Source organism: Contarinia nasturtii, unplaced genomic scaffold, assembly GCF_009176525.2.
Source record: "Contarinia nasturtii isolate CC-2019 unplaced genomic scaffold, AAFC_CNas_1.1 Cnas_scaffold_493, whole genome shotgun sequence".
Classification (NCBI taxonomy): Eukaryota; Metazoa; Arthropoda; class Insecta; order Diptera; family Cecidomyiidae; genus Contarinia; species Contarinia nasturtii.
The window spans coordinates 974,176-997,398 of NW_022197846.1; the positions used below are offsets into that span (position 1 = coordinate 974,176).

The window sequence follows — 23,223 nt, forward strand, 5'->3', positions numbered from 1 at the left end:
ATATTTTTATCTATATTTACAATTCTATTCATCTAATAAAAATTATTGAATTAACTAAGTAGTACGCTTTTATATAAGCTATCGAGTTGGTGATTCCATCGATGGGAAGCATAATAATGCTTCTAATGCAATAAATTCAACGGTATTAATAATATAAACTATTATTAATTGCTGGTATTAATTAAACTTTTAACGTCCAGTTTATATTTCTCAATCTCCAATAGTAATTTGCAGTATTTGTTTCATCGTCTTTGCATTATTCTATATTAATTCCAATTATTTTTCCCTGATCGTTTCACAGAAATGGGAAAATTGAAAAACAAATAGAAAAAAGGAATTGTTAGACTTCTCATTAAACTGGACGCTTCATAATATGGAATAATCTAATAGCATACGGTTAAAAAATTGATAAAAAATACTTAGTGATTAGGTGGTGCATTATTTTTTTTACTAAAGTTCGATTTAAAAGTGTTGTAATTAATTTCTCATTCTGACGAATTTTGTATATGATTTGCAGAACATTGTTTTGCGGAACATTGCTTCAGGTACATATGTATTTCCCAATGAATTATAGTTTTGTGAGTGAACGCAAAAAAATCATCTGTTGTCCACCGATGTGTGCTATTTATATGAGAGGCGCTAGTGTATATGAAAAAAAAAATGAACTAGCTGAACATTACTGGTGGTTCATTACTATTACTATTGATTGCGCATAATACTTGTGGAATTTGAAAATCCGGTTTAGTTTTTCGTTTTTTGTGCGTCGTATAATTTTCTATAAAATCGAAAAACTACCATTCAAATAAAAAAAAACACTTAAAATATATAGTGTAATAACCGCTTTTTGGAATATCAGAAAATTATTGTCATATTATGAAGTGGTGAAAATTCTGAATGTAATTTTTTGGAAAACTTTTTAACAAGTTATCTAACAATACTTTCATATTTATTTCTGATTTGAATATCTAACTGAAACCACCAAAATGAAACCCCTAGATTACATATGTAAATCAATTCAATATATCACTCTGCAAGAAAAAAAAATGTAAATCAATTCTTTATGTTCTCGCAGTTGGACAAGAAAATATGAAGGAATGTTACTAACAATGTTACTATAATCACTACATGCGATACATTTTATTCCAAATCCTATATTGCGTGGTTTTATTCTCAATAAACAAAATCGCATTGTAATATTTGTTGCCAATTACAACAATTTACGATTCATCAATAATATATATTTATTAGATTGTAAAGGATCCGTTACATTAGATGGTAGATTTGTACATTTCATATTAAAGCGGTGGTTAGATGCCTTATAACGATTACTCCACGTTCATTATTTAATACACAAATAAATATCTGAAATGTAGTGAAGAGAAATGAGTGCTTATTTTTTATAAAACAATATCCATTCTGTTGGATATATACCGCTTCTTTGAAAATAATCAAAGTTTTGAACAAAAGTCAACAAATTAAATGTAATACTTTTTTATTGTTGAAAAAATCTTGCTAAAGAACGGCTGTGAACACTTCTCACAAAAAGAAAAATAACATCAAAATGCGTTATTTCTGTTATTTGAGAAGTGACAAAAGACAAACAAACACGTTTGTTGTTCGCGATCAATACACTCTTTTACACCTTTAATGATAGTTACAAGTATACTTCCTATAGCTATCTTTTACAAATTTATTTAGGAATAATTTTTTCTACGAAATAATTTACGCAAATTTTTCACATTGCAAACAAATGCAAAAGTGAAATGGAATTTCAAACATCTTAAATATAACGGGGTGGGAAATTTCGATTACACTAATTCTGAGGGTCAAAATAGTAAAAAAAAATAATTAGTTGGGATTATATTTTGGATCTTAAATATCATTTGAAGCTCAATTTGTATTTGAATATTCTATATTGGTAACATTATTCCTTTCATTTCGTCATATTGGTTGATATTTAGTTTCCATCAGAGTTGAATAGCTAAGATCTCATTTCAGCTTTTGCGGACGGTATTTTGAGTTTGCACTGATGATTATTTCCATTTAACTTAAACTTTATAGTTTTTGTTATTTTAAAATTTCAAGGGATTACCAAAACTGGAAAATATGTTTGACGAAAATAGAACTCGTTTCAAACGAAATGTTGTGTATATGTTTTGGGTATAAAAATGATATAAAACAATCAGTGCGCACTGCGCAATAATCTCTCACACACAAATAATGCATTAGTTCCTCAGAAAAGTGCAACCCTATATTTAGTTGGTTCAATGTAGAATTCAAAGGTTTACTGTGAGTAAATGGTTCTGGTAAAAATCTTGGTTCCAATGAACGAAGAATACATTCATTTCAAGTTTATCGAATATGGAAAATTCTATTTCATTTGTTTACTCCAAAAACGAAAATGAACTTTATACTTATTTTTATAACAATAATAATCACAGATTGCTTCTGCTGTTTTTTCTTCGTGTGGTGTATATCGTTAAGTTTCCGTTACAATTAACCTGATGTTGTATTTCACGCACACAAACATGCTCGCACACACACACACACACACGCGTACACACACACACACATCTACATATACACACTTTTTTCTTCAAAATTTATATTAATGTAAAAGCTTTCTTCTAAAATTTCATTAACGTACATACTTAAAATAGGTTATTATTATGTTAATGTGCGAATTGATCATAAAAATCGTGAATTTGAAAGAAAAAGTGTTAACTGCTAGTTGATCAAACTAAAAAAAACTATCAACAAGGTAACATTTCTGTATATCACCTAAATAAGTGGTATAAAAAGTTGTGAAAATATTTTTTTTTGCATATTTTGTGTTTGAGGTGATAACGCATCAATCTCGTAACGTTAAATTTTTGCTCAATAACATGTTGTTGTGGTGCCCAGATAAATGTCGAACTAGTTCTTGAAGTGTGTCGAACCACATTGAGCAGAAGCAGCAACTAAATCTACCATTTGCCTCGGGTGTACTGATCATATTGCGATGAACCGAACACAAATGCTTTAGTAAATGTGCTTTCTGTTTGAACATAGCAACACATAGACGGCATGCAAACGGTTTTTCGCCGGTATGAACACGTAGATGCGTTTTCAAATTCCAGGACATACCGAATTGTTTGCCACAATATTCACAACGATATTCTCGTACTGGTGCTGAATTTGTTGACTGCGTACTACCGGTGCTGCCACCAGTCCCCGTACTAGAAGTACTGTTTCGGCTCGTCTGTTGATTTTCGATCGAGTTCTCTGAATGTCCGATCGCATTGTTATTCAATGAATTCGATGTTTGTATTGCTGTTACCTATCAAGTAAGGAAACATATAAATGTTAAATATGTTTCATAATGCATTTTTTTTTTTTCAAAGTATTTAAATGAAATTTTTTTAAATAAACTTACACCAAGTGCTGCTGTATGTGGCGGCCAAGGATAAACAAATGACGGTGGCATTTGTAGTGGGCCATCTGCACTTGGTGGTCTTCGTCGTGTGTTGTTATTATGGTGATTTGAATGGAAGAGTATTTCGGCTGGCGATGTTGGCGATAGTGGTCTTCGATCTCCTATTCAAATAAAAGAAACGATCAGAATTCAATTCATCGGTCATTCTTTAAGAAATACACCCTATAAGTACATTATGGTATGCATGGATGTTTGCGCAGTGCGTTAAAATTGTTGAATTTTGTTTGGAAAAAGATTGTACTTTTAATAATCGTATCATTTAAGGATTATCCTTAAAAATATGGGCAAAATACTTTTTAATCAAAATTTGAAGCAGAATGTACAACCAAATTCCAGAATACAAATGTATGTTTAAAAAAAATCCAAATTAAAATTCAATACAGGCAAATATTTGGTCGAGTGTTGTTGCACTTGTTTTTCGATAGATAGCGTTATGTGTTTGTTAAAGTTGAAAAATATGAATATTGTCGAACATATGTAATTTTAAATTATTTACAAATTTATTGATATCTGAATGGTACCTGGAAAATAAGACGGTGGAGCTGATGAAGACGGTGGTCCTTTACGTGACCTTAAATCTTCAATATAACCATGGTTATAAGGTACGAATGGTGGATTTTGAGTCGGTGAATTATGAAAGCCGGGGCGTCTTTTTCTGTGGGGTGTTACAACATAATTTTCGGGTGTATTTTGAATGAGGTCATGATCTGGTGGCAGTTTCAACATTTCTGTATCGGGATGATGGTACAAAACTTTTCGTTTAGATCGGAATGGTTCAAGTAAGCGTGCTGGTATCAAGCTCTGAAAATAATAAGTGAAATAGATGTTTTATTTGATTTATTTTTGAATTATTAAAACTAATTAACCCACTTTACTGGGAGCATTTCCTATTGTTTCAACGTCAATGTGTCCATCATTTGAGTCATCTTCACGATCTCGGCAGCCAAGTGAAAGGTTTACTGGATCAGATGAACTATGCCTTCGTTCGCTTACGTCGGACGTATCTTGTGTTTTTTCATCACTTGAATCCCTATCATTTCCTATACAAATCCACAGGAAAAAAAATTAAATTGCTGAACAACTTAAAATCGTATGACGTTTGCCATTCGGGCCAAATAATGCTTTCTAACACATACCAGCGCTATTTGTGTTTATACTGATCTTTTTTCTCCGGTGACGCTTCAACTCGATGGACGGCTGTTCTTCATCAACATTTAGATTATCATCATCTTCACGATCATCGTCACATGAACTCTCATTTATTTGCTCCATTTTTACAAAATGGTGGGCATTAGGTGATGAATCTCGGCTTTTTGATTGATGCAATGAACGTAGCGTATGCTCATCATCATGTTGTGTTCCATCGATATCTTCTTCATTTTGATTGCAATTTAGATCGGTGTGATGTGCGTCCAATTTTTGATTGTTCTCTGTGAATATTCGTGTCAACACTTCAATGGTTTCTTTGCCGTTTTTATCACCAGTTCTCCATACACCTGGTTTGATTTGTAATAAATCTAAGAGATCATGCAAATGTTCAACATCTGCTGCCGGCACACATGTTTGTCCTGAATATAGAAAGTCTAATAGAGATCGAAAGTATGCGGCTTCAATATCTGGAAAATGTATTGTTGTTATGCCTTCGATCACTGGTACATCTTTCAAAATAGTTCTATATTTGTTTGTTAGTGTGCATAAGTAAACCATATACAGAAAAATAAATTATTAGAAATAATGAAAATTTTACAAAATGAATTTTTCATTTACTACCTTATAAGAGGACTGGCGGCAGCCAACACTAATCGATGGGCTTGAAGCGTTTCTCGATCATTGCATATCAGCAATAAGTCAGCTGGATGTTCGCCACGAAATGCTGCACCAATTTCTTGGAGTATGCACTCACCGTGCTTACTGTAGTGCAGCATAAGCATTCTAACTGTAAATGGCAAGCATATATAATATTTTAAAAATATATGACACGAAACAAATCGTCAAGAGAAAGAGAAAGACGAAGAAGCGAAGAGAAAATGAAATATAACATTTTTATAGACGCGTTACCGCATATACAAAAATGAAAGTGAAATTCAGAGATGAAAGAAATTTCATCTTTATATAATCGTTACGCTTATTTTGATGAACACGAGAGAGCCCACATTGAAATGAAAGCAAAAACTATAAGACAATCATGTACGTTTGATTCAAATCAGTTTTTTCCTACTCTGATTGCACCATACACATTTATCTTATATACAATATGCATACATCATAGATATGTATGGGGAAATATGTCAACTATACATGCATAAAAAAACAATGTAATTTTCGTGAACGCGAAACTGTAGCACGTTTAACAATTACTTCCGAAAACAAAAAGTGAGAGTGATGAAAAAATTTCGATGGCGAACAGTAAGTACAATGGTGAATACAATAAATGCTTGGCGAGCACACAATCGCATAATTACACAACTATCTGATTTACAATCTGTCCACTCTTTCTGAATTGAGCTTTTTTTTTTGTATGTGTATTGTTTTGCATCAAACAACGGAACAAGTAATAGCGAAACGTTCATTTTAAAACTATTTCATAGCTTGTGTTAACTTTTCAAAAGCAATGTGTGTTGATATTCATTTATTTATGTTTATATGTATTGGCATATGTATGGAACACACAGCACTAACCAACTCAACTTTTCTCTTTTGCACTTGGTTTGTCCCCCTTTCTTTCTTGCGCGAGTATTGAAAACGAGGCCATTTGTTATATAATAATACCAAAAAGTACGGTTTTATGAAGTAAAAATAAAACGTAAACGCCTGAAGGAACACGAAATCAAGCTACGTAGCGTACGCATTATAAAGTTTGCCTCTATACTATATTCTGCGTGAATGATGCTATTTGAATGGTTGTAATTTTTTCCCATGCATACAAGATTTTGTGTGTCAATCACTGTGGAAAGTCGATTGCACAAAGAACACACATATATACATAAACATAATAGCAAAACCCGGCCGAATTAAATCAAGTTGAGCAAACAATGAGAAAGTGAACAGAATTGAATGTAAACATATTATTTAAGTTAAATTTAAGATAAGACTGACGATTTCTTTTGATCACATTTTACCTGAGTGTTACACTCGCTGCAATTCCAATTTTAATTGGTTACAATTTGGATTCAATTGCGAATTAACGCAAAGATTAAAAATAAAACAAATAAATACTCATATATGATCATTGGACTACATGATTTCGGCCATTCATAGATTTTGCAAAATATATCAGGATTGTTAGAAAGAATAAATTATCTATAAGAACTAGAAATTTTATCAGTGTCAAACTTCCTTATATCTATTACATTCTATGGGATCAGAACCATTGAATGTAGTTTCACAACAATTTTATAGTAACTTAGTTCTACCAATTTTCTACTTTTCTTTTAACATGTAAAATTTTGAATTTTTGAAACTAGCTAGAGAAGTTTTATTAATAGAGAAAGGAAACGAGGTAGTCAAGACTCTAATCCATTTAATGATTTAGATCTTTGAAATTTGATGTTTATGTCCATTAAATAATACATATGACATATTTCTACATAAAGCGCATGAGATGTGATTAATAAATCTGATACTCTTCTATCGGATTCAACTTTGATTTCAACTAGAATTACAACTTGTTTTATCAAAACTGATACATATACAAGTTTTGAACCATATTTGATTGTTTATTTCTCAGTTGTTGAGCTCTGCGATTCATTCTACACAATAGATTGCATTGTTTGTTTGGCCGACTATACAATTTTAATCAGAGTTTTGCTCAGCGCTGCTGCCATCCACAGCATATTAAAATATCTTGCTGAGAATGCGTCGTCTGTCGCATGCGAAGGTAGGTAGCAGTTTTATATCACAGCGAACAACAATACATGCATTGTTCTCTATTCAATCGTTTGAATGTTTTGAGTCACATAATCGTGAAGAGAACAATGCATTCATTCTTGTTCGCTGTGATGTATAAACTGCTACGTACGTTCGCATGCGACGGACGATGCATTCTCAGCAAGATATTTTAATATGCTGTGGATGGCAGCAGCGCTGAGCAATACTCTGATTTTAATGCTTACTTTATTATAGATAAGTTGATTCTATTTTTTCCCTTTCGATGTGATTTCTTTTTTTTTCCTTATCACAAATTAATGGTGCAAATAACTCTAAACTATTCCATTCATATATAAACTGTTTTATGTGCTCGAATTTACGAAGTATACTTCATTTAGTTGGTTTCAGTTTCCTAATCATGATTATGCTTGTAAATAAATTGGTTGTTATTTCGTTCATATATATATTTTTTGGAAGTATATAGTGCGTAAATACACACTTTTTCGCAAATACCATCGTTATTTTTTACTGCTTGTGTTTTACTTGTTTCAATTAGATGTATTCAATTATTTTATTTGATTTCGAAAACACTGTTATGATTTTACCTTAGAACAATGATATTTTTTCATATGAATGCAAGTAAATTCATTTATAACGGTAATGTGGTAAAATAACTTGCGCAAATTTTTTCCCTTGTTTCCGATCTAATTTTTTTATTTAAACTTGAAACTCTTCTGTTTGTTGATAATTGTTCATGTATTACAGTCAAATATTTTTTTTGTTTGAAACATGAATTCGATCGTTGTGTATAAAAGTTATAATAGAATAAAGTAACAAGTTCATTCAGGTCTTGATTTTTTTTTATTTGATTAGAATTGAATAGTGCAAATACACAAGTTGTAGTAGAAGTTGGCTCAATACATTGCAATAATCTGAGTTGGGCAATAGGATTTCAATTACTCAAAGATAGTCTGATTTCTATTTCCCATAACTTGTTTAATTTCCACACACACAATTTCTCTTTCAACTTATCATCGTGATATGCTTGTGTACTTAGTTTCTCAATCTTTTTCTAGTTTTCTTATCAAGGGAACGAATTTTTCCGCATTTCTCCATCAAATTGGCTCATAGAGTAATAATAATAATATCAAAGGATGTCTCAATTATATACTCATTGTTATATCGCTCAACTATGAAAAAATGAACATAAATAAGTTGTGAAACAAAAATGATAATAAAAATAGAGCAAACATTTGAGCTGAACAAAAAAAAGAAACTAATGAACGGAATAATATAGAATAATCTAAATACGGAATGACCCTGGATATTTGAAGTAATTAAATTGCGTCTTTACAATTATAACTAAAGAGGTTACACATTTCTCCGGAAGCACAGTAGAATTTACTGCCTCTAATTGATTCCATACTGTGGCGATTATTTTAATGACAATAGTCATTGTGAAACATATTTTTATGTTATTTGGTCCACCAACCATACCAGGACGCTTGAATAAATTGTTATGTTTGATCGAAATATGCATAACCATGGTTATCGAAATTTTTGAAAATTAGTGCAGAGCAAAATTAAAATTGTGCATTTTTTCCAATTTCTAGAACTTTGTGAAAGTGAAGACTTATTCTTGTTTTTCAATTTCTTAATAGGAATTCGTTCAGGGATTGAATGACTTTTTTGATATTTACCCGGCCTATTGCATAGCCAATATTTCAATTGTATGGAGGAAGTATGAATTGGGCCCTGATGAGTTTTCAAATCAACTTTTTTTCACAATAAATTTTACGAGTAGTTGACTTCGTTCTCTTCATTTTAGGTCATCATCTGTTTTCAGTTTTATTTATTCAACATAGTTTCTTTTCAGATGATAAGATATAAAAAAAATAATAAAAAAAAGATTGATATAGTTTCACATGTCTCTCATTTTTCTAATTTTTTTTTAAAGATGAGCATTACAAGAGTTGAATAATAGTATCCAAGTATTCTCATAACCACTATACATGGTTCTGCAAACCATTATGAATCTTGTTAAGTTAAATTCGATATTTCAGGGTATTTTAGTTTTTGGTTGATTCTGAATAAAAACGCATTTTGAGTGTAACATTCTTCTGTACAGGCTCTGGATACGAATGCATACAATAATCTCTGCAATGTGTCACACATGAAATGCAAATATATTTTAGATGCTAGTGTTCAATACTTTATAACATATATAAAAAGGAAAGTATGAATACGATTTTTGTTTTAAATCCTATGAATTAAAATTGTACAAAATAAGAGTTGATTCATATGGTTTTATTCAGAGATATTTCATTTATATATCTCAAACAAAGAAAGTAATATAGTAATTCTTCAGCTTTCATCTTTGTTCATATTTTTTAAGAAACTCTTGAGATTATTAACAATTCATTCGAAAATGAAGAATGTCGGTCAGATTTTCTAAAAGAAATTGATAAATTAAGCTAATTTTTTATTTAATATGTATTTTGAAGATTCGTGAAAGATTTTTAAGAATTCGTAAGAATGAAATAAATAAATCGTAAACTGCAATTGAATATACAACGATAGAAGAATTCTCCTGTATATCAATATTATGTAGTGTTCAATTGATTAATTGCTGAGCAATTTGTCTATGTCGGCTAGCGAATATATATTGGTATTTGATGTCTTACAGTACTAACGTATTTTTGCCCATAAAATCAATATTGATCTTTACTTAAATTCTCAAATTTGTTCCATTAAAATGATTTTTAAAAAGAGACAGATTAACGGTGACAATGAAAAATCAGTGCCGTTTTCTCTTCATGCATTTCTTCTGTTGGTGCAGTGTAATCAAAATAAAAGATTTGTATGCCCAGCAAGTGTCAGTAGGAATTATGATTCTTTTTCTACCTGTCAATGATTAATATATTTCGTGTGGGATCATTTTTGATGATCATACAAAAAATAGAAGAAGGGGCGATGACTACAATGATGATCTTAAACACACTCACACACACAACAATTTTTGATCCTCTTTGGTAGCTCAAGTTAGATATTGTGTCGGTTGATGTGCTGTTATTATCCATTCCTTTTATTTTCTGCCATGGAATTTGCTAACACCAGATTTACTGAGATTCCTTTCACTTTTAATTCAAAGGTGCTCTATCACTGAATGTGAGTATGAACGAAATTGAGACTCTTTTTTTTATATTTTGTAGTGGTAAAAATAAATGTATATACCAATTTAAGTTGCTTCAGTGCTCTATGGAAATGACACATTCTTTACCAGCAACAGATATCATTAAAATAATAACAACAACAAAAATACAACTACAACAATAAATGAGTAACAACATTTAGCGCCTCATCGAAGCAAGAGATTGTGATTCACAATGAACAAAAATAAAATTAAAAAGGTGGAAATTTTAGCTTGTCCTTTACCAACGAGGGCCATGTACAGATGAAGTCAAGCATGTATCATATATTAGTATGTATAAAAAAAGTTGCGAACGAAAAATAATAAGCAAAGAAAATATAACTATTCGGAACATGCGCACAAAAGTCATACCAATCGTAACGAATTCCGAATTCAACAACATTTCACTACTCACAACCATGTTTAGCTTTGTGTCGCGAAATGTGGGTAAAGAGGCAAGTATACATTTTCAATACGTTAAGCATTTATACAAGTGCAGCATGCGTTTGATTGTGAAATGATGATTGTGAAATCGTCAGCAGTTGTAACAATCGTGACTTTTAGTTAGATTCATATTTCACTATTTAATGTGAGCTAGCTCCTAGTAAATACATTTGATGTCCAATGTGCTTGGGTGTATTGTGTCTATCCGATATATATTGCAATATTTCCAACCATTTGGAGATCTTTACATGAAACCGATTTATAATTTCCATATTTTTTTTCTGTTTGACAATAATTTAGATTCACATGGTAATTCTTGATCGATTCGATTCTGTTTTACTGTAATGAGATTTTGTTGTCGTTGATGATTAATATGGCATTGAATGGAATTGTTCTTAAAAGAAGGAAGATACAGCATGTATTCATTTTCATTGGCTTTGCTTTTGAGCTAATTAGATTTGGTTTGTTTTTTTCACTAGTCAAAAATAAGATTTGAAATTTCTCATATCTAATGTAATAAAAAATCAGTATTCAGTTGTTTACAAAGTCCTCCCAATTTTACCTTCCAAATCACATAAAAGTACACAAGTGTAGCAATCGTAATTCTTTTTTCTCATTTCCCCTTCACTTTTGTGTTTATATCTTTCAATTAACACAGACACATACCCATTCATTGACAAAATTTGTAGTCTAATACCCGTATTGCGTCGCAAAAGAAACGATTTTCATAAATATTTTGAAATAACTTTGTTACAGCCAGTTTTGCGATTACATACGTAATATCGTCGTGCTCCAACATTAACTTACAGCCAACATACACAGATGCGACAGCAGGCAAGTTTGTGTGTTTGTGGTTTGTTCGTGAATTTGTTTATGTGTTTGTTTGAATTTTTTTGCGCGCTTTTTAAAATATCATTTTTAATTTTCTTTGAAGTCGTTGTTACTTTTTGTCGGCATGCTTTGTTTTCGAGAGTTTTTGTTGTGTTTTCATTTCTCACTTTTTTTCGTTTATTACCAATCGCAAGGTTTTGTAATACACCTCTTTTGTTATACGCTAGCAGTATAAGTGCTATTCTTCATCGAACGTTTTAAAATTACATAACATCACTTAACTCTTGGTATTTACCGTTCTTTTATATTTTTGAATATTTTTAAATTGTTTCTTGGGTTTCTATCGTTTTCGGGGCAACTTTAACTGTAGTTTACTTTAGATATACTGGAAATATTATTGACGTAATACACCTACGCAAATAAACATAAATGCAAAAGTAGCAGCAACGACATTCTTGTTAATACAAGATGTTGTAAAGCTTTCTTCAAATTACTTCACATGATTTGTTTCATAGTGACCATTAATAATTAAAAGTTATATTGAAGACAGAGACAGTTCGTATGAACTTATAAAATACTGAACAAAAATACTGTAAATTCATATGATCAATTCAAATTTATCAATACTCGCATCAGCGGCATTATGATCATTGTATATGCGACTCTACAATGATGCTTTCTAAAAAGAATAGAAACAAAAATAATGTGCACTTGCGGAGCGGAGCGCGCGCACATCTAGTGAATGATGAACAAAGCAACTATAAGTATACATAATTGTGCAATATTTTGCTGTGTGTGCTACGACGTGCTGATTCGGAATGTAAAAACTTGAAAGAAGAAAAAAAAACCAACGTACACTAGCCACATATAACTTAACAACTAAAAGAACTGTTACACGAATAAAATAAAGAGAAAAAAAGTTTTCGCATACACACAGGCGTCCTCGTAGAGAGCAGCAGCGATTTCAATTTCATTGGAATTGAAAGTATTGGTTTCATAACTTTTGCCTTTACATCAACAACCCATTTGCCACACACTGACACTCAGACATTTATTGTATTACAAATCGCTTATACAGGCACGCCTTAGTGATGTAAATAGTTGAATACAGATTCAGTTTTGATGATTTATCTCTCTGTCTCTCTCGCAAGCGAGTGCGCACAGCACAATCAAAAACTCATTGTGCCAGAGTGATGGGAATGCTCAATCTGAATACTCTTTGTACATAAAAACAAGAAGAGAGCGTTCAATATTGAATTGTATTTGCGATCGAATAGCAGAATTCTATGAAACCAGCGACTGATCAATGATTGGTATTATTTCATCTCTTTTTTTCTTCATTCACTTTGATTTTGCCATGGTTTACAATTCAAAAGTAGTAAATTTTTGCATGGAAAATGTCGAACGTTGCAACCAAAGAAAATTGCCCACTGTCTGAAGCCATACAAATGCCGCGATTTTGCAAATCTTAGGCGCTTAAAATATGCCTTATTGGTGTTGTAGCATAAACAAGATGTAAACTAGAAAATTATTGCAACTGAAATTACTGGCCTAAATTCAATGCTTTGCCTAATCATACATGTGAAGATGTAAAATGGGATGGGTAGTATGTATTGAATCGAATGAATTTCATTATTCACGCCAAAACGTTTGAATGGAATGAAATACGTGCTTGTGCAGCGTGTATATACGATGGGCGAGTTCAGCGGTTCAGCTCAGTTCTGCTCAATTCAACTTCATCTTACATTCTCCTTTAAAAGCATTTTTCAACTTTGGTATTTTATTTGCGATCTGAAATCATTCTCACCAATGCCACAAATGCTTGTTGAAATGTGCGCGTTACAAAATATATGTAGGAGAAAGAAATGATTTTTTTTAATACCATGCAATTGAATCCCTTTCAATATCACACCATCTGTTGAACTGCTCCATTTTTTAGCGCTAGTTAATCTATTTTGCAACTCAATGCAGAAAAATAAAAAAATAAAACTCAAACTCATTGATGAATATTTAAAAGTCATTTAAGAAAAAGTTGATCATCATTATTCCATTATTGATGAAACTTAAACTTATGTTTACACTACAAGTTTGTCGAAATGTTTTTAAAAAAATGCTCAAGGTATATTATTTTAAATCATTTGTACTGAAGAGACGCATGTCTCGTGAATCGAATATATAGAAAATCGAAAGCGAAGAAAAACAACAACAGCCACAATGTTACTATAGTTTTTTTTTATATAGTGCTTTTGCTTTGGACATTTACAACGAATTTCTATGCAAATACATCAAAGCCACTCGCGCCTAGCAATTTTTCCTTCAAGTTTTGCGCTAAACCTTCGCGTATATGTATTATTTCTTGTGGATATATATTCGAGTTTTAAGCCTTACATGTATTTGTAATGATTACAACATCGCACTAACTTAAGCTTTTAATATTAAAAGTAAAAGTTATGTATATAGTGTATTATTTATTTCGTATATTTGGGTTTTATTTTGCGATCTTTTTTCTTCCATTTTAATACCATTCGCATTGAGTAGTTTATGTTTGACTTTATTGCGCGTCACTCTTGTACACTTATATTCAGTGTATCTCACTCTTGCTTCCTCTATTCGCATCTTCCAATGCGCCTCTACGATACCTAAAACATAATAGTATATACATTTATATATCTATACATATATATAGTATAGCACTTTCTTTTTCTAACCCAACTGTTGTACTTGTTGTGCATTTACATTACATACAGTAACGTTTTTTGTACATACATACATTCATTTTCTATTTTAAAAAACGCTTCCATTTGGTTTCTGTTTTAATACGTTTGTGAATACAGTGAATCTACGTGTACGGAAAACGAACAAACTTTTTTGTTAAACAGTCACAATATTGTCGACGTACATAGTGCGAATTGAATGGGAATGGGAATGTGAATGAGATTGAGAATGAATATGATAGGAATGAATGTAATGTAATGTAATGTAATTAGAGTGATAGTTGACTTATGTCAGTATCTCTGCACTTTTTTTATCTTTTTGTCTCTCTCTCTTTCTCTCTCTCTCTCTCTCTCTCTCTCTCTCTCTCGAGTGTTCCAATTTTCTATTCTTTCTCATTCTGGTTCTCTATGATTGAAAGATTTTGGCTTGCGTAAAATCGAGCATGTTTTTTATTAAACATTTTATACTATTTTTTATTATTTATTTTTTACTTAGCTCTTTTTTCCATTGTTCGGCTGGGCAATGCTCCTTTCTTTATTTTTTTGGGTATTTGGTAGACAACATAATGAATATAACCATACTTCATAATTTCAATATTGCATATAATTTTAGATTTTATGTTTGCAACAAATATACTTTCAAAATATATTCATTGAATAAAGATTGCGATTAAAAAATATGAATTCTGTCTTTTTTTCTAAACACTGTCATGAGTGTTACATCAAAGCAAATTTCTCTACATAATGAATAATTTATAGTAATTCACTGAATATATGATCAATTGATGAGACACTCTAATATATAAAGTAGGCTCTTCTTCTTTTAAATTTGAATGGATACAGAAATATTTGAAATACGTTAAACGTGAACAAAAAGAATAAATTTTCCAAATGATATAAAACGACCATGTTGTGCGAAATGACTGCGTTGACATGATATGATCACTGATCATGTTATAAAGTTTTCGGTATTCTTAGAACCATCAAGTGCATTAGGTACTTTTGTGACTCAGAAATTCCAATATTGTGCTACATCATTCAAATGCTATCTTATTGGTCTTTTAGAAATGCAAATATCTATGAAATGTGAGCCTATTAATCATCGACGGCAATTATAAATATATCCGAATATTGTATGTGCAAAGAAACCACTTTCGTACTACGATCATCTTATGCATAAATATTATCAAATAAATTGATCAAATGATTTACTTTCGCATCCAAATCCGTTCAACATTCATCACACATTTATTTTGTTTGAATATATTCTCTATTAGATCGCTCGATTGAAGAGATCTCTGGCTGCTGTTTATATCATTGTATCACTGTTGTATATCGTATAGTTGTTGTCGTAAACTCATTCCGTCACAGTCGTCGTCTTGCAAATTCATTCCAGTCAATATTATAGTTTTTGTGTTTTCTTCGCCTCTTTGTTTTCTTGGCTGTGACTCTATTAACACACATTTTAACGCTACGCTTGCGCGCTTGTTTTATTCTGCCGCATGCTACGTACATAAAAAAAGAAGGCGAGTACACAAAGTGACTGGATATGGTTTCATTTACATTCTATTTGTTGTTCTCCGTTTGATTCCGTTGCAAATAAGTAGCACATGAATGGAATACGTTTAGTTGTAAGAGGGAAATGAAACAGATAGAACAAGAGAAGCGCGGAAAGAGAGAAAGCTAACAAATGGTAGTTGTTGATCGTTGTGCCCATTCGTACGAAAGCAAAAACAATATTTTTAACGATTGCGCAATTTCTTTCAGTTTCGCGTAGATTTATAGCATGTAAATAACTTCGACATCAACGTTTTTTTTTTTCAGACGAAAAATAACATTTCTTCAAGGCAATTCAACACTCAATAAGGAAAAAGGAACAATGTTTTCTTAGTATTTTACATTGAATGTGAAATTAACTTTTTGGCGGTAATATTTTTTTTTTCCTTCTTCATTAAATTCTTTTATAAATAATATCACACTGATTATTCCTTTCCACAAGTCATACACATGCACATGCACACTCACACATATACACGTACATACGAAATCACTAATTGAAGAAAAAAGTTGTTAGTTACATTTTAATCTGGTGGCTGTTGCTGTTTTCATATAAATCCTTTAAATGTTTCAGCAAATATTGGCAAAGATGGTGTGATGTGTCAAATTCAGGGCATATGTTAACGGCTAATTCCAGTGTGTTTCGTTGTTGCGAAAATCCAATTGTGACTCCGTTGTTGTACAAATTCACGGCGTTTAACAATTCAATATTTTGTTTCTTTTAATATTTTTCAAACAATTTTTACCGCTTTTTTCAATTTATTTAATTAGTATTCGTAACTTTGAACTCTAATTTTGGTCAGGTTTCTTTACTATGTTTCATTTGCAACACTGCAACCTCACAGATTTGGATTCCTTGGTTCAAACTATCTTAAAACATGGCCTTGTCCATTGTCTTTTTGATTTTTCTTTTAACACAAGAATCAATCATTTATGGCCAAATTTAAACCGTCAACAAAAACAATTTCGATGCATTAGAACCGAAATATATACACTACGCGATAAAGTTGTAAGTGTAAAATTAAATAGTTTAATAGATAAGCGATGCAAACGAAATACGAACGTGGAGTAGAACATACGTACTAGTAGTACACTCAAAGCGCGTACAACACAAATACTTTTGGTTTAAAAATTATTGTTTAGCCGTGATGACTGAACGGCAGTTTGATGTCGACTGTTCCAATCCGAGGTAGGAGTAAAGCAACATGTATAACATAATAAACAAATAGCTATGCATACAAACATCGTTATACATTCACAACGTTTCTCTTTCACATTCACTATTTACAAATACAGACACGGCCTGAAAAGTATACATACACATATACACATGCACACACGACAGTGTACAGACGAAATGAAATTCGACAAACAATGCGGTGCGCAGACTTAACAGACTTATATTACCTATACTCTCAGTTTCACACCAAATCTTTACGACATGGTACAAATTCGGTTTGATCATACATTTACACAAATCAAATAATTTTTATGATCAAATCGTTGCTCTTTTTAAATATCATTTAATATTATTGAAATGCATCACATGGTACTCTCTAAACATTAGTCTGTCTTAGAGTCTGTCTTATAAGTGAAGATACAAGAAAATACAAAATATTTAAATCGGTTGACTTAAAGATTTATATCTGCTGTTTTTTGGTACTGATCATCAAAGTATTTTGATTTTTCCCTCCTCTTCCTTGTAAAACCACCTATCTCCTCAAATAGCACCACCGAAAAAACAACAAAGAAAGAAATACTTCTGCTATTACTATTTCTTTTGGTTTTCTTTCTTTTCTCGTGCGCTTTTTACTGTTGTTTTTTTTTTTCGATGTTGATCATTGTTGTCCTTATTCCTACGTTCCATGATGTGAATAAAGAAACGTTGCCATATAATTGAGAGGACAGACTTGTATATACGTGTGTAGCGATTGGAAAGTATGTTTTAAATTACGATGCTAAGCGCTAAATCTTACGAATGTTCATTCAATATCCAAGTCGCTATGACTATATGAATATGTTGACACAGTCATATGAATTTTAGCCGAATCGGAAAAGTATTCATTTTATTGATGTAGTATTAGCATTTCATCATCATCACCAAGCGCTATATAATACGTATATATGTATGTATATAGTTCAACGATGCTCTCACACATCAAGACGTAATTCGCCTTTCTTTAACAAATTTTGTTAAATAAACAGATTCGGATTGTAAACTAGTAAACTACTAATTGATTTGAACATTTTACTGAGAATTTTTTTTAATGTAGTATGGTTTTTCGTGTATAGTTCATAGATAGTGAAATCGAATCTGCATGTGCTTTTGATCGGTGCAAGATTCGATCGAATACACATTCATTTATAGTGAGCGAAAAAGTTTGACTGAGTGAGTGGCACACGTGCGATAGTTTTTGCTTGCGGATCGACTCTATACGATTGTTGCCGTATGTAAGTGGCCTACAAATGTATGCTCAACGTTCCGCATGCCATGTACTGTATACTAACCAGCGCATTCTTGGCAAACCTTCGTTTTGCTCACGTATTATTCCGTCATTGTACACGAGGAAACCAAACTACATCAATCGTCATTGAAACGTCTTATATTGTGCTTATGTGGTTGTAATGGAGAACGGAAACAGCTTTATAAAACAACATGATGAGATGGCTACTAAATCTCACTCCTACAAAACTAGAAACTGTACAACAATTGTTTGTTTTTTTAATGTGCGAGCAAACACAAAATGCAAATTTGGAACAAAAGAATATTTAATAACTTGTTTTCGTTCTTTTTTTTTCGACCAAATTATTGAATGTTTGCTTTGTTTTATAAAGAAATGTCCATACCAGAATATTTTTCATTATAATATTGTAATAATGATATTCAAATAATTTTACTATAAATATCTAATTATGTAATTGTGATTTTCATAACATGAAATATGTAACATACGGATGAAAATTGTCTTTGATATACATATGCCCTTTCAAATTGCTAATTAGAATTAGTTAAAAATATAACAGGAACATAAATTTAGTTTTTATAATTAGTTTTATTTCAGGTCACAGGAATTAACAGAACACAATCAATCTATTATATAATAATAGTACTGTATTTTATTGTAACATATGATTTTTTGATGAGAATGAATGTAAGACTACTCCTGTGATTTCATTTGATTGCAATACAACCATTGAAAATTTGAGATTTTGTGTAGTTTGAGGTTTTTTGATTTCGAAAAGAAATCTCATCAGGAATGAATCTTGAACAATCATTTGTGGTCGTAGTCGCTTCTCAAACAAATTGTCTATTTTGGTGGAAAGAGAAGATGTTGTTTCGTAATGATTTAAACTTGATTTTTGGTGAAAATTGGGTTAATACTAGCAATGTAATGGTTGTTTTTACCCAACTATTTATCATTCAGAATAAAAGTAACCTCTTTTGATAGAAAAATGCATATATAACATAGGAGGTGACTGAAATAAATTGATAAGTGGTATCTTTACTTGGAAATTTGAAATTTTTGAACGAGATAGTCGTTTTTTATTTTTATAGTTCTTCACGACACAGATATAAATTTTTGAAGATAGCAGGGAAATTTTGATTGAATTAAACTGTGAAGTTTTCATTTTCGTATAAAGGTTGAACGGTTCCAACTTTATTCATATTTGATTTCTATATTTTTGTTTTTCTTATGAAAATTGACAAATGAATGTAGTGAGTAATTTTGGTCCTAAGAATGGAACATTTCGACTCCACCCACTTTCAAGTCTTCTTTCCAAACTCTCTCTCTCTCTTTCACACACACACACACACAAATATATATTCAGGTACAAATAACATTGATGCATTCTATAAAACAGCCATTTTACAAAAATGCAAGAGAAACCCAAATGCAGATGTACAAAAAATCTTTCAAAATGAATGAAGTTGCTATTTTGAAAACTATCTTTCTTGGATGCTTCCGCATATACGAAACACTCTGTGACATGGACCATAAATCAGTTTCCTCTCAATATCTTGCAAACAACGTTTCGATCTATATTTAGAATGAAAAAAATCTATATCTTTATATGCTTAAGGCTTTGAAATGCAATACCATGATAATAAAATCAATCTTTCGAATCGTTTCGGCTCTCAAAAAGAAGAATATTACATTTTCATGTTCACAAATGCATTGATGTTATTGCATCCTCCATGTTTTTTTCCCTCCAAATGAAACTTTTATAAATGTAAAAACCAACAAAATTCAGTATAACTAACACGATGAATGGTAAGAATGCAATTTATGACTACTTTGTACACTTTGAAACATTTAGTTTTTATTTTTATTTTTTTTTATAATAAGTTTAGTTTTAAATGTTTGGTTTAGAGAAAATTGAAAACTACGATGGATGAATTTCGTATTTAGAATTCCTGAATTAAAAAATATTTTAGTTGATGAAAATTGGATTTTTATATTTACAGTATGTTTCATTACAGAGAGAGGTTGATTAAACTACCACAAATTTCAAATATCTTAAAAATATTTTTGATGTTGCCAGATGAGACTCTAAGCTACTACGCCAATTAACATTGACAGTTCTCAAATAAAATACAGTGTTTGTTGTGCAATCAAAACATTAATTCCGAACATTTTCATTCACGGTTTGAAGCCGTTTTTCTGCATTTGCACCCGTTTGGACCAAAATGGTCAATAGTGAAGGTCGCAAAACCATGTAAAAGTCAAGAGGGTTCGTAAAAAAGTGAATCCAGCAGTATAAGCATGAAAAAAATGTGAACGACCAGCCCAATCTGAAGCCAAACCGAGCCTCCTCGCCACAGCAAGATAAACGGATTGTCAAGTTGTTCGATGAAAACTTAGGTATGTCGTTGAGCCAAGACGGTGAACGGCTATAGCATCCTCAAATAGACATCTCGTGCTCCACTGTCAAGAAAAGATTAGATGTTGCCGGTGTTCGTTATCGCAGTAAATTGAAGAAATCACTTTTGACAGAAAACCAGAAGAAAAACGCATTGACTGGGCAAAACAAAATTCAACAAGAGATTAGAGCGAAGTTATATATACTGACGAGTCATTCTTTTGGCTGGTGAATAGCACTACCCATGCCTAGTCTAGAGCCGAAAAGAGAGTGATCGTTCGCACGGTAAAGCATCCGAAAAAGGTCCATGTTTATGGTTGCTTCTGTGAAGCTGGTTTTGGAAAGTTGACTGTATTCACGGGCATTCTGAACACCATGAGGATGAACCAATATTATTCATCGACACTGTTACCCACCGCCAAGAAGTTCTATGGCAACGACATTTTGAATTGCCTTCTATTAGAAGACAACTATCCAAAACACAAAAGTCGTCTGTGCATCGCTTGGAAAGGGGAAAATGACATAAAACGAATAAAGTGGCCGCCACAGTCACCCGATTGCAATCCGATCGAAAATTTTTGGGCTATTATTAAGGCAAGGCTTCGTGGTAAAACACACCGCAATTTGAAGCAGCTCAGTTCATTCATTCAGCGCCAGTGGAAAGGTTTTCAACGCGAATATGCTGAAAATGTAAGCAAAAGCATTCCGAACAAATGTACCCGTGTGACCGAGAAAGAAGGAGAATGGATTAAATATTAATTTTTGGCGCCGTAGCTTAGATACTAAATAAAATGTATATAAAATAATTTTGTAAAACTCTTGAGTTTTATTATAAAAAATCAACCTCTCTCTATAATGAAACATACTGTACGTGAAATTATGGCGCCCTATTTAAACCAATTATAATATTACTATGTATGAATTCAAATTCCAAAGAAATCCTATTTCCAGATTCACCTAAAAACTATAAAAGTCTTTCAAATTTATCGAAATCAGTTCATATTTTTTTCACCGCGTGCATTCTGTATTCAATGAGAATTCCGTTTCCATATTTTTTTTATCTGCAATCCCCCAAGCATCGTTTTGCAGGGATTTAATGTACCTTGTGAATTTTGTATTTCGAATTCCTTCTTTCCATCTTTCCTTTGCCAGTTTATCTGTTCCCTCTCTTTGTGTATGTGATTTATATCTGTGTGTGATTCTCATTTCATCTTTCTCTCAAGGACAAAAGTAGATCGATACGCGATCGAACCAAAAACCATAAATTTGATGAAAAACGAGTAGGAAAAAAAACGAGACATCATCTTTTGAAGGTGTTTTCTGAAAATTTATTTCGCTTAAAACTCAACTCAAAGAAGAAACATATGTACATCTTGGGTTCCAGTCAACAAAAGCCGTTGAAAATGCACAACAAAATGGAATGAATACTGTTATTGGATAGACAACGGTCTCACGCTGTGATTGTTCCCAATTTTTGTCTAAAATGAAATACATATGCCTTGCGTCTTTCTTCATAACACTTAATTGCTATTGCGTCCGAAAGCAAACAATTTGGACAGCATTTCGCCATTTCGTAAACGTTCTTTTTTCTTTTTAGTTTTGAGAGAGTAATACACACCAATAAATAAGCGGCTGAGGAAATATACATTTTTTCCAAATATAAAGACATAAACGTGTAATTGTAGCCTAGAATTCCATAGATTTAACAGAGGTTTATAAAACCTCAGCCATTTTAGTTTAGTTTTAGGTAGAGGAAAAGATAAATTTTCTTTGAAATGTTTTGTTGTGCTATTGAAAATGTATGCTGAAAAAATTCGACTAACCTTTTGCTCACATCTAATCTTATTTTCAGCATATTAACATGTCGCCATCCGTCTAGTTATAAATCGGACCTTTTCACCAAGAAAAGCGGTTCACATCTTCCTACCACCATACAAAAATCAATGAATTTTAAATGATATGAGACTACATCACATAAACATTCGAAATGAAAAAATGACTTAATCGTATTTCGTAATCGAATTCCGTCATTGAAGTCCAAAGAAAGTGAGAACACAAAGTTTCGTGTTCCACACAACTATATCAGTCAATGAAATAAAAAAAAGAAGCGGTACACAAGTGAAAGTGTTTATAAAGCGCCAAAACGATTGCCGCCGCCAACAACACAAGTATTAAGTTCGTTCGACTTTCATTTTCTTTCAATCATTCTCTTTTGCGTTCCATTTTGCAATATTGTTGATCGGCGCGCGATTTTTCCGTTATTATGAACTGAACAACAACCA

At 31.8% G+C, this 23,223-nt stretch overlaps 1 protein-coding gene across 1 annotated transcript; it reads right to left on the reverse strand.

Annotated features, from left to right (window-relative positions):
• Positions 1 to 60: 60 nt before the first annotated feature.
• Positions 61 to 17,242, reverse strand: LOC116339131 (transcription factor Ken 1). Its single transcript, XM_031764810.1, has 7 exons — positions 16,600 to 17,242; positions 5,246 to 5,411; positions 4,612 to 5,147; positions 4,346 to 4,515; positions 3,997 to 4,276; positions 3,416 to 3,576; positions 61 to 3,319 (listed from the first exon to the last, which is right to left on the reverse strand). The coding sequence occupies exons 1-7, from the start codon at positions 16,628 to 16,630 to the stop codon at positions 2,852 to 2,854; spliced, it is 1,812 nt and encodes a 603-aa protein (XP_031620670.1). The 5' UTR covers positions 16,631 to 17,242; the 3' UTR covers positions 61 to 2,851.
• Between the last annotated feature and the right edge of the window lie 5,981 nt (positions 17,243 to 23,223).